A 12578-nucleotide genomic window follows, 5' to 3' on the forward strand; every position below is an offset into this window, starting at 1 on the left:
GAGAGACTATGCATGTACATTGGGTGTGGGAGAGTAAGAAAGTAGCCCTGGGGTAGATGGGGGTATTGAAGTGTCTCTCCTGTGTGCAATAGTTATGATGATTGGGGAACAAAGTGGTTGATGGGATGTTGGAGTATTGTGGGGGAGTAGAGGGGATTTACTGGAGCTTGAAAGGTGATCGATGTGTCACTAGGGAGTAAAAGAGGGCAATTTCTCTAAGTAAAGAGTGAATTGAAGTATCCCTGGGCTAGGCAAAATGATTGGGGTGTCTGCTGCACAGGTGAGAGTGTTAAATTTGTCTGGGATTATATGGGTGTTCAGTATTCCTGAGAATATAGGATTGGAGTATGGAGTATCTCTTGGGTAGTTGAGAGCATGGCAGTATTCCTGCAGTAGGTGAGAAGATGGAGTATTGCTGCAGTAGTTGAGAACACTAGGGTATCGCTAGAGTCAGTAAGAGTATGGGCATATCCCAGAACCAAGAATTGGATAGCTGAGAGAGTATTTCAGTATCTCCAGTGAAGGTTCAGAATTGGGGGGGATCACAGGGGAAGTAGAGAGTATTAAAGTATCTCTGTAAGAGAGGAGAGGATTAGTGTGTCCCTGGGTCAACACGAGGATTGGCATGTCTCTGCGGTAGGTAAAAGAATTGAAATGGGCCGAGGAAGAAAACATGACTCGAGCGTCTCTGTGGTGGGTGATATGCTTTGGGAGCGCCATGGTGGTAGGAGAGAGAGGAGGAATGGTCTACGAATGGGCGAGAAGACTGGCATGTCCTGGGGGTATATGAGAGATGACTTTAGATTCTGTAGACTGTCTGTAAGAGTAGACTGTCATGCTCTGTCATGTCGGATATGAGGGACAGTGGTTTAGGATACAATAGACTGGCGCCCCGTATCTGCCAAAGTGGTAGAGCCACTTCAGGGGTCAAATGCTGAATGCTGATTGGCACTGCTTTGGATCATGCAAGAGCTGTATTTATTCCCGCCTTTCTTAGATGACCGGAGCTACTTGAGAGTAATATTCATCAACAGTGCAGATATGTGGTTTCTGTGAAGATGGTGCAGCTATGTCAGATGGGTTTACCCGTTATAGAGTATGGGCGATGATATTGGTGCTCTTCTGTGATATTTGAGGGTTGATACGGCAAGAACATGGGCGCCAAAACCGTCTGCAAATTGATAAAGTATTTTTGCACTGCAATGTCCTATGCAACATACTCTTTGCTGCCTCGAAATGTGTGCGGCTGAGCGATCAATGCAATATCACAGATGAGGAGAGAGCTGCTGAATGCGCTAAGGGCGCGTGAGTGGCTGAGGGGGAGGGGGAAAAGCCATACACCGTGCCACTAATTAGAACACTGCAATGCATGCCAGGTCACAGGCGCATCTCTGATTCTGTCGCTGGGACAGGAATCGTTAGGACAGGGCAGAGAGCCAGCCTACTTTGCATGGCCTGGAAGCCTGCGGAATCACTTCCAGGTTGATGCTCAGCAGAAAATGACATTTACCCAGGAGCTGCCCTTCAAGTCTTACCTGGAAGCCGCAATTTCTGCTTTCTGCTTGGCAATGTTGGCTGCCCTCTCGGCCGCCTCCACAGACCGGTCCACCTTCTCCCGGATCTTGCTGGCCCTTAGTGGGATCAGGTTCTTTCTCTTCCCGCTCACGAGGACATTCTGCTTGTACTTCCCTTCCTCCTTGGTTCCATCCGGAAAGGTCATGCATCCATAGCCTTGCCGCTTGTTGCAGGCCCATTCCCCCTCGTACTTGAGTCCATCTGAACGCTGACTCACCCCAAAGCCAGATCGCTTGTCGTTTTTCCACTCCCCCAGGTAAATCTCAGTGGTGGTGGCATCTATGTCATCCTCAATAACAGAGAGCTCGGTCTCGCCTTCCCCGAGACTAATGGTGGAGTTGATGTCGCTCGCAGTGGAGCTGACAGTGCTCAGGCCCGCCTCACTGCGGAAGGAACTCTGCTTGCTCCTCTGACTCGCTAGCGAACTTTTGGACTCGGACTTGCGTAACTTGAGGCCACTCAGGATTGACCTACGGAAGAGCCCTTTCTTTTTACTCTTCAGTATTTCAGCGTCACTGTGAGCCATCAGGACAAACCCTCCCCTGGACACAGAAGGGCTCCCTACAGTGGTGGAGGTGGCATCTGGATGGAGTGCTGTGCCGTTGGTGTGCTCACTGCGTAGGGAGTTTAGTGATGTCCTCAGGGGAGACCGTATAACCGCTGCAATTCCGTAGGGTACACTCTGGCGAACTCCATATCCTTGCCTGATGCCGCCAACCCATTGGCCCTGGTAGGTGCCTATGAAAGACAAAACCACAATTTTGAGTTATTCTTCATGAATCAGAGAATAGACTTAAGTATTGACATATTTCTGAAAATCATTTGTCACATTCACTTTGAACCTCAGAATATGGAACTTGTAGAAAACATCTGACCCAAAGCACTGGGCTCACACGCCTATTAGCACACATATTTGGTTTTTTGAATCTACATTGACAAGTATGACCCCTTTTGGTATGTTCTCATCCTTTAGCAGTCCCAGGCATAGGTTTATAGTGACATTTTCGAATGTAATAATTTTGAATGCCTTAATGTCGTCGATTGAAAAATGTGGAGAAAAAAAAGTCGAATGTTTTTTTTTTTTTAATGGGATGGTTCCCCCCAACCCCCAGGTTTTTTTTTTATTGACCCTTTTTTTACTAACTAAACGCAAAAAACCTATAAAATAAGAAAATATATATTGGAAAAAAAATGTTGACATTTTTTTTTTCGACATTAATGCATTTGAAATTGTGCATTCGAAATTTTAACTGGATACCCCAGGCATACATATGTCTCACTCCATAGAAGAACCAGATATGAGAATGACCTCTGAGGGCTAAAATTAGGCAGACTTCCGGTTCCCTTCCAAATCCCAAACATAGATGGCAAAGGGAGTTGACAGGAAATATGTATAACTCTGGACTAACGGTTCGTCCGCAGGGTGAGTCCAGACGATCTGAGATATAAAACAGGACTTGAGCATAAGAAGCGGCTCGACATCATGTCAGGCTTTACGGGGAGGACACAACAACTCACCAACTTCACCTAAATATATAATAATTGTTCTTTAATAATGCGCTTAATACCAGAGAATTGATTTCTAAGCGCTGGATGGGGATTCAAACCTGTGTCGCGCTGCGTTGTCTGGCTTCTAAGACAAACATGTTGCCCCCGAGCTATCCCGTCACCTAGATGTGGAGACCCTCTAGATTCTCAATCAAAGATGAGACACCCCACTAAGGTGTAAAGCCAGCACTGGTTATCACTGCTTGGCATAGGTGGCGCAAGCTTTTATCTCTGAACTCCTGGACTTGCCAGGTGGAGGGCATGTGCAGGGACTGAGAAGGTGCCAATCTCTCAAAATAAAGAGCAACACAAACTCCACCTCAGGATATGCAGAGGCCACACACAAACCAAAGTGTGAACTGTCCTCAAAGTTTCACCACTCGGTGATCAGGAAAAGATTGACACCAGACCCTTGCACAAAAATAGAAAACTATTTTCTTTGCATAGTATAAGAGGAGAGAAAGCTGTATTTCTGTATTTTATCTCCATCTAATAAGTCTGATGAAGCTGGGACCCATTTTTCACACAGACGACTGGTCTGCCTTTTATTTTAGAAGACACTTGGGCCTCATTAGGAGTTTGCCGTTGCGTAATTATATTGCCAGTAATTCCGTTGACCGGCACGTATCTGCACCGCCACACTCCAAGTTTGCCAGTGGGGTGGACGGAATGCATGTAAGTTCGACACCCCACCAGCAGATATTGCCAGTATTACCGCTGGTAATTGCTGGTAATATTGGAAAATCCCCTAATGGAGTCCAATGAGACTCCATGGAATGGGGAGTAACTACCCTTAGTGCCACTTGTAATGTGCCAGCAATTCCAACAGACCAAGTGCCAGTAACGGTAATTTCATTTGGTGGTATCCCACTGGATTTACCGGCAGGATACCACCAAACGTGTAATGAGGCCCACTGTCTTTCAATTTCTCCCTCTTCATGGATACTTCGTGCAATACATCCTCAATCCGAAATATTATGATACATTCCAACTTAGTTCCTGTCCTGATGAAAGCATATACATTAGTGGAGACAGCAACATGGTTGACTCACCGATTTAGCGAGGTCTCCAGTCTCGGTGTGCGGCTGATCATGGCCAGTGTGATTTTAACTGCTTGAAAACAGCATAGCACACTCATATCACCCATATCACATCTCCCACTTTTTCCACCCACGAAATAATGACAGTTCATTATTATTCAATACAATCTATCACATTGGATAAACCTACATTTTAATGAAACCCGTTAATAACAAAAATGAATAAATGTGTTTGGACTTTGAGCAAGGCCGGTCTGGGGCATAAAATAGGATTGGCACAATAAAAAAGTGCCCTCGAGTCGCGAATGGCGATGTATTCCTTTTTTATGAACTTATTGAGTAGTACCCAAGAGGGATTTATATTTTGCAAAATGTGTATTTTAAGGCATATTTGTTCAGTAACACTGGTCAAACTACTAGCTGCATGGGGACGTAACTTATCAAACCTGCCCACTTGGATCAATCCACTGGCCCACACTGCCCTGCTGGGCCTCGCTTAGGCCATTGTCCTGTTGCCCTGCAGGCCAGTCAAGCTGGACCCTGAGCAAACTAATGCTCAATGCTGCATTCTCAGCTGATTTAACATAGGAAGAGCCCTATCATTGTTAAAAAAAACTTTACTCCGAATATGAGATCATCTGAAGTAATCCAGTGAAGGTTGGGGAAAGGCGCCTGCAACCGCAAGCAGAAACCAATGTGGGTGCCCCCACACTTCCCATATGAAAGGGCGAGACCGGATGTGTTTAGGGCCAGAATGATGTCACCGGATGCGCCTCTCCTGTTGACACAATAGTTAGCCAATGAGCATCGCCTCAGTGTAGCACTGACCCCGAGTACAGCCGTAGCCATGGGACCTTCCTTGATCCTCTGCTTGTATTCATGCATATTCCATCAAATGCGAGGAAGGTCTCATATTAGATTATTAATCCTTAGGTGAAAATGTAATTATTCACTTTGGAATTCTTGGCTATATTCACGATTCGGCTTCCCTGCTAGTTTAATAGTCAATATTAGGAAGCCCGAGGGATACTCAAGCTCCTTTCCTCAGCTGCCATCCCAATAACTAACATTATTCAGATAGTCCACTCACTCTGGTTGCTATTGTCCGGCCCTATTTTATTTATTTATTTATTTATTTATTATTTATATAGCACACCTAACCCAAGGGTATCTGGGCGCATTACTTGAAGATTACACAGTGTTAAAAGATAATGAGGACAAATCATTACAGGTCATGAATCCATACCCATCTCTAATGGTAATCCCAGTAAGATCCGACAGTTCCTAAGAGAGTTAACATTGCAAATGTTAGTAGGATGAGGGAAACTTCTTTCTTTAACATGTCGAGCTAACATTTCAATATAAAAATAATTTAAGAAAAATGGAACTCTCCTGAAGCATTTGTACTTTTTTATTTGTTATGACACAGGGTCGGTTTCTATTGAGTTTCATTACTTCTACTGCATTGAACTTTGACTGGATGTTTACCACCAGCATATAGGTTTGCAGGGGTATCCAACTGTTTGGATCCCATTTTTGTTCTATTGTGCCTCATTACGAGGCTGGCGGTAGCCGTGCCTGTAGCACAGGCATGGCTGCCACCAGTATCCATTTTTTTCTGACTCCCTCGAATGGGCAATTATCGGGTCATGCCGAGTTTGGCGGACCCGGTAATTGCCAATTTGCGGGTGCCGGTAATAAGGGGCTCCCCATTCGGCCCGATAGGGCTGAATGGGAATGGGGAGGGTGGCAGCACTGGTACCGTTATGGTACCGTTAATAACGGTACCAGTGCTACCATCCTGTTCTGCTCGCGGGTGTCGGTACGGCCACCAGGTCAGACCTGGTGGCTGCAAGGGCACCCGCGAGCAAAACTCCTAGTATGGTGGTACGGTAGCAACACTGCCGGTAGCGATAGTGGCGCCGTTGTTGTCTTACCGCCAGCCTCGTAAAGAGGCCCATATGTGCCATGGTTGTTATTGCGTCCCCTGCACATGAGCGGATACTAGGATTACATCCGATCTTGTGAGATGTCTCTACGCTTTGGTGGGCACTGGAATAGTAGTCAAAGTTGGCTGCCTTTCCCACTCCTGTTTGAGATCTGAGGCTGTTGACACCTTTGGAGGGCAGTTCTCGAGTATGGAGAGTCTGCTTTCACTGTCACCTCTGCAATAGGAACTTGAACTGCGGCCCCACAAACTGACCTTCTACTAGCGCAAGTCACTCACTGCACGCACTCCATCATGCGCATGCAGTTTCACGCTGTAAAAAGGCCCCGGAGCTAACTTCTCAAATCACACCATGGCAATGGCTTCACGAGACATTTGGAGCATTACAACATCCTGTGTCTAGAATGGAAGGCTAGAGGTCAACGTGGACCACAGTATTGCATCCTTTCAGCCGAAGACATTCGTTTGCCTCTTCTTCATTGTCAAGAGTGCCGGGCAAGTGTAGACCTCATCTTAACCCCACACAACCGCACGTGGCCCCTTCCATCTCACAACATCAAGAGCGTCTGCAATGTTTAGATCATTCCTCGCCTATGGTTGTACAAGAGTCACACGTGATATGTGTTCTACACCCAAAACCTTTTCCACACACACAGTTCCCAAGGGTTTTTGATTTGTTGTTTTATTAATTCTAATCTGAAACGTTTGCCTTACCCCCCAGCCCCCAAGCAGTAGGCTTTCAGACCTGTCCCAACCAGAGGTTAAAAGATGACTTTCAATCCCCAATGTATTTGTCTAAACACTATCCCAAAACAACTTTCCTTAAATCACAAAACCGTTAGAAAAAACAGGCGGAGAACAATTTCAGTAGATATCTCTTCACTCCTTTGCTTCTTGTTATTAGGATTCTCCCGTCACCGTGGGATCAAACGGCCTTCACTTGAGTGTGGAACACATTGAACTGCTCATGGCGTGTGAAATTGTGTATCTGCTCATGTTGTTAGCTGCATGAGTGACTTTTAGTATGGTAGACTGCCACGACAGATCTTCTGAAGGAACAAGCATGCGTCTCTTCGTCCACCATGGAATGGTTTCAGTATTTCTTAGAAGAAGCAGCCAGAGTATGAAATGGCCACCATGCTCAGAACTGGAAGTACTGCCCTTTGGAGGTCTCCAGGGCTCCACGGTATTGTGTGTACCTTTATCATGGATATTCCCCCATTCTAAACCTATAAATGAAGCAGTCTTTATGGGCAATTCCGACAATGATGCAAGACAAATTCACCTGACAGCTAACAGATCCCATTAGCAGTTTTGTGGTTTGCCAGATTCCTTGGGAAAGAGTTGCCCTTTCCTTTCTTTGGCAACAAAACGACCAGGCAGGAAAATAAAAATATCATAGGATAAATCCTGGGTGAAGACACAGTGGATAGTGAACTCCACCAAATCCACAGAAAAAAAGATACTTTTATCAATGTTTCCTGAGGACAGATCCATTTTGTATATAACTATTGCAGCATTCACTGTATTGTATCGGTCTGCACTAAGCACATTCTAAAAATACTGCAGTTTTTACTATAGCAATAATCCAGCGTTCTACGGGCTACACCAGCCAGTAATGGCCCGCGGCACAATTACAGGGACAAGGGAAGCAAGGGCTGTAACGCCAGGCCCCAGGGCCATTACCAGGCCGGAGTAGCCCGCAGAACGTGGGATTATTTCTATTAGGAACCCGAGGCAAACCCTCCAGGTGCTGATAGCAATACCCAAAAAAAAAAACTTGCCCGTGCTGCTTCGTGTGCAGCAGCATCTGGGGAGTGTCAGGCAGTGTTGCCATGGAAATGGAAGGCGGGGCTCAGCTTGGAGTCATGGTTTCATCGGGGAGCTGTGCAGCCCGGGCGAAGGAGCCCTGAATAGGAAGGTAATCAGATTTGGGGGTGGTCTGAGGGTGTAAAAAGGGGGAAAGGGGAGTAAAATGACTGAGTGGGCTGGATTACAGTGTGGGAAACAGGGGAGGAGGGTACATAGCAGTTCCGACTGCGGCGACCACTCGGGTTACTCCGAACCCGGGCTTGCATCAGTAGATTCAGCCTGGGTTTGGAGCAACCTGATTGGCTGCTGCACCTGCAGAGGGTTCAAATGTAGACTGTGGCTGTCAGAACTAAGCACATTTTGAAAACAACGCAGTGCTTACAGTACGTGGTGTGCATTCAAAAAATAGTGCAGTGCTTACAGTATGTTGTGTACGGCCAAATTACGCCCATAACTTAAAACATGGAGCCCCTGATTCATGGAATTATCTCCGCGTAAAACGCAGATTTGCGCGCCATTCTGCACGAAAATCCCTGTTTGAAGTATGGAGTTTTTCGGGCAGAATGGCGCGCAAATCTGCGTTTTACCATGAATCAGGGGCGGAGTGTTTACAGTAAGAGGCGTAAGCACACGAGAGGGGTGTTTCTCTGACTAAGCTAAGCACATTCTTTAAAAAAGCACAGTGTTTTCAATATATCATGTCTTGCTGAACTAAGCACACTTTACAAAAGGTTTAGTGTTTACAGTATATTGTGTCTGGCTGAACTACAGATGTTCTGAAAAAGGTGCAGTGTTTAGGGTATGTTGTGCCTTCACGAACTAAGCACACTCTAAAAAAAGTCAATGTTTACAATATATCCTGTCTGACTGCACTAGACATATGACACACATAGTGTAGTGTTTACAGTATGCCATGTCACCCTGAACTAAGAACCATCTATACAAGTGCTGAATTTACAGAATGTCATTTCTGGCTTGGCTGAACTACACACATTCTAAAAAGATGCAGGGTTTACAGTGTGTCATGTCTGGGTGAACTAAGCAGTCATTACAGCATGTTCCCTCTGGCTCTAGTAGGCATACCGTAGGAATGGAACTCCAGAAAACGCGAATTAAGACAAATCCTTGTGTTGCAGGTACAGCAGCAGGCAATCCGCTTATACATTCAAAGAGCATGCTCTACCTTCCAAGCGAGCACCTTCCGGGAGAGAAGACTCAGAGAACAGCGTTAACTGGCAGCTGCTCTCATTAGTGCTCTTCAAAGCAGGGATGGATGGATGCAGAACGGGTCAGGACACTGACTGATGGCACACCTTCCCAATTCCAAGCGTGCAAAACAATGGATCAGCAAAGATCTGGCCACTTGGCCTTTCCCGCCAATGACGTTGAGTTAGCGCAGTTCAACTCCTTGCGGCATCCTACAGATCGATACACGTGCTGTGCTATTGATTCGGACCAGTATCGACGCTAGAGTCCTTCGTGTAAGTGTGTTGCCAAGGCAATGAGGGCAACATCTTCCAAGCAACATGTATCCTGAAACAGGCAATTTCTGACCCTGGTCTCAGGAAGCTCCCTGGGTCCCATGCTCTCTCGAAGAGTAACTGTTGACAAATTGCCATATCCCCCTGTGCCAGTAGCATTCATGATGTCCACACAATGCCATGCCATTCGTGTATTTCAGTGGTATTCACTTATTGTGTGTGTTCATTGGAGCAGCAGCGGTACCTGAACTAAGGATTCCCTTATACAAGGGGTCTGACTTAGCATGCAACGTATACGCCACTTCACCACTGACTATGCTCCCTAGGGCAGAGAGGAGTGTGGTGCAAAACGTTGGAGAGCCGACAGTTGCAGGCCCCATGTATGTTGAATATGCCAGTTCACATGGCCAGCGACAAAACTAGACCCCGCCCCGCCGCAATGCCACCACTGCCGAAGCCAGGAGATGAGAAGCAGCAAGCAGCCATGGCAACACGAGCAGGATTGGAATAGTGCTTCACATCCGACTCCTCTGGGCCTATACACTGTAGTAATAGCTGTGGTTCCTGCCCACTGTATCAGTCTGGGAATGATCATGGGCCGAGTTAGCCCTGGCAGGATTCAGACTTGTGGCATGCAGGATTGCCATGTGCCAGAGGCACAACCTGTCAGCTACCCTCAGAGACTATGGAGCCATTCCCCAAAGTAGACATCTCATTGTTAGCCACTTTGAGAGGAGACCTTATTTTAGTTACTCAAAATGGTAGTTTAAAGAGGATTTGATGATAATTTGATCCTGCTTCAATCAAAGAGAACGATAAGCGTGGCATGTGGAGAGGTGGGTGTTGCTCTCTGATACTCACTCCTTGTTACCTGGTATTACTGGGGTTCACATCAAGCCCACTCAGCCAGTGCCATCTACCTGCTTATGATATGCTATGATAGGTTATTTATAACAAGCTTAATATCCAGAGGTTTCTAAGAGCGGACCCGGGGATCAAACCTGTGTTGCACCGTGTCGTCTTGCTTCCAAGGTGAGCACGGTGCCGCTGAGCTATCCTCCCTAGAATGGGTAGGTCGAAGAGCTAGAAATGCAAGTTTGGCCCACAGCTATTGTCCAGCTTGGTCCCTCCCTGATTAAATTATCTTCCAGAGAAGTTCTGGCAGACCGCTCTCAATGAAAGCACACACTGCATGCCTGCTAAACATTAGTATAATGCCATATGGGAGCAAAGACCGCAGAAACCAAAATCGTATTCAGCGAAAGTCAAACCACAGTCACTCTGATGCAGGCGAAGGTGCAGACATCAGCTTTTCTTGCTATAGCCCAAAGGTAGGCTGAAAACATAGGAGCCTCCTATGGAGTCAGGTAGACAGAAGGCACAAGTGGTATCAGTTGGGACTGGGCCAACATCTACTCCTCCCAGCCCTAGGAGAGGACTTTCCATATCAGTATGAGCTTTTCTAAGCACGGCCAAGGAACGCTCCCACTTCGGGACATCAGCGCCAATGGATTGGGCACCGGCTGCAGAGGTGTAGGCATATAACCGGTAAGATAGCTCAGTGGGTTGAGCGCTTGCTGCTGAAATCTATGTATGATCTGCAGGTTGCAGGTTTGAATCACGGCAAGGCCAACTGAGCCTTCCATCCTTCCAAAGTCAATAAATGAGCACCAACTTCGGTTGGGATGATAAATGTATGTAAATGTGTTCCATGTAAAGTGCTTTGGCTTAAGGCGCTATATAAACAACAGGTAATAGATGGAAATTTGGTAGAGATGGCTCATAGTTTGAAGTCAATGAAATGAGTATTCTGTGATTGTTAATAATACAAACCTGTTAATAAACCCGAGGTAAATGAGTCTATAGTGTGCACTTGATGAATACATTCTAATTATTATTGAAGCAAATCAATGAGGGGAGACTGAAAACCTGACAACAGATTTTTAGGAGAAGAGTAACTCTGAAAGAGGTACTTCCAGTAGGGGTCAATGCTTCAATCCAGCCAATGGGGAGAAGGAGCAAGAGAAGGTAAGAAGTATGTCCAATAGCCTGTAACCCGCATGCATTGTTTTCCTGTGACCAGCGCCAGTCCCTCGAGTCTCTACAGAAAGAGGCTACAGTTTCAACAATAAGCCAGAGTCGACCCTGTGGGGCAGCAGAAGCGCCTGCTGGAGACAGAGGTGTGCCCAAACACGGTACGCGGGGGGCCCAGATTAGGGAGCATGAGGGAGAGCACATACACCTCTTTAAAGGACATATATGAAGGGAGATTCCAGGGCTGGTTTGGACACCCATCACAAGATGGGCAGCATAGAAGCCAAGATGAAGCCAGGCATGGGAAGCTATTCCTGCTGGCACGGCAGATGCATTTACTTCCTAAATTGGGTTCTCCGTAGAACATACAAGGCGTGCAGATATCAAGGCACGCTTGAGCTGTAGTGATGACTACGTTAAACAATAGAAAGGAGCCTGGAGGCGCAGCACACCCACTGAGCTCAGAAGCTAGCTCTAAATGTTGCTGGATGTGCTCGCGTTAGAGGGAGGATAGCTCAGAGGCAACGCGCTCGCCTTGGAAGCAAGACCACACGGAGCACCACAGGTTCCATCCCTAGCTATGTGCTTAGAAACCTCTGGGTATTAAGCACATTATAAATATCATATCATAACTTCTATATTCTGAATTCTCGTACTAGACAAAGCACAGTCAACAGTTACTGGGCAGTGCCAATCAATGAGACAGCACACCTGCTTTCTTGCAAATAAAAGGACTAACCTACGGTTATCTTCTCATCCCTAATATTCTCCCTTGGTTGCAAACTTCACAATCTTCACTTCTAATTTCATTTCTACTCTACAGCCCCACTGAACTTAGCGCCATGAACACATGTTGTGCAAGTTTGACACTGACGCAACAGCCCACCTGCAAGTCAACCTTTTTTCTTCTTTTTCCACCCTGTTCCTACCCTCCCCCTCCACCCCAATCCGTTCCCCAGTGCTCCAGCGTTTGTTTCCTTGTCCTGCTTCGGCGGATCATCAGTGCAGATCCAACCGTTTCAGTCTTTGTGGGCACCACTGAACCCGAAAGTCGCCCAAACTTCTTATACCTTTTGGCTGACACATGGATGCCCTCGACTCGTTCACTTAAAATGAAGCATCGTTCATTATCACACATTT

At 46.4% G+C, this 12578-nt stretch overlaps 1 protein-coding gene across 1 annotated transcript in view; it reads right to left on the reverse strand.

The window, feature by feature from the left end:
- The window catches only part of JPH3 (junctophilin 3), a 1045448-nt gene that overhangs the window by 734889 nt on the left and 297981 nt on the right, over positions 1-12578 (reverse strand). The window contains exon 2 of the mRNA XM_069636179.1: positions 1536-2313. Within this exon, the coding sequence (XP_069492280.1) occupies positions 1536-2313 (778 nt within the window). The remainder of the gene's footprint in view (positions 1-1535; positions 2314-12578) is intronic.

The sequence above is a fragment of the Ambystoma mexicanum genome, chromosome 1q, assembly GCF_040938575.1.
Source record: "Ambystoma mexicanum isolate Mex_15411 chromosome 1q, UKY_AmexF1_1, whole genome shotgun sequence".
NCBI classification, from domain to species: Eukaryota; Metazoa; Chordata; class Amphibia; order Caudata; family Ambystomatidae; genus Ambystoma; species Ambystoma mexicanum.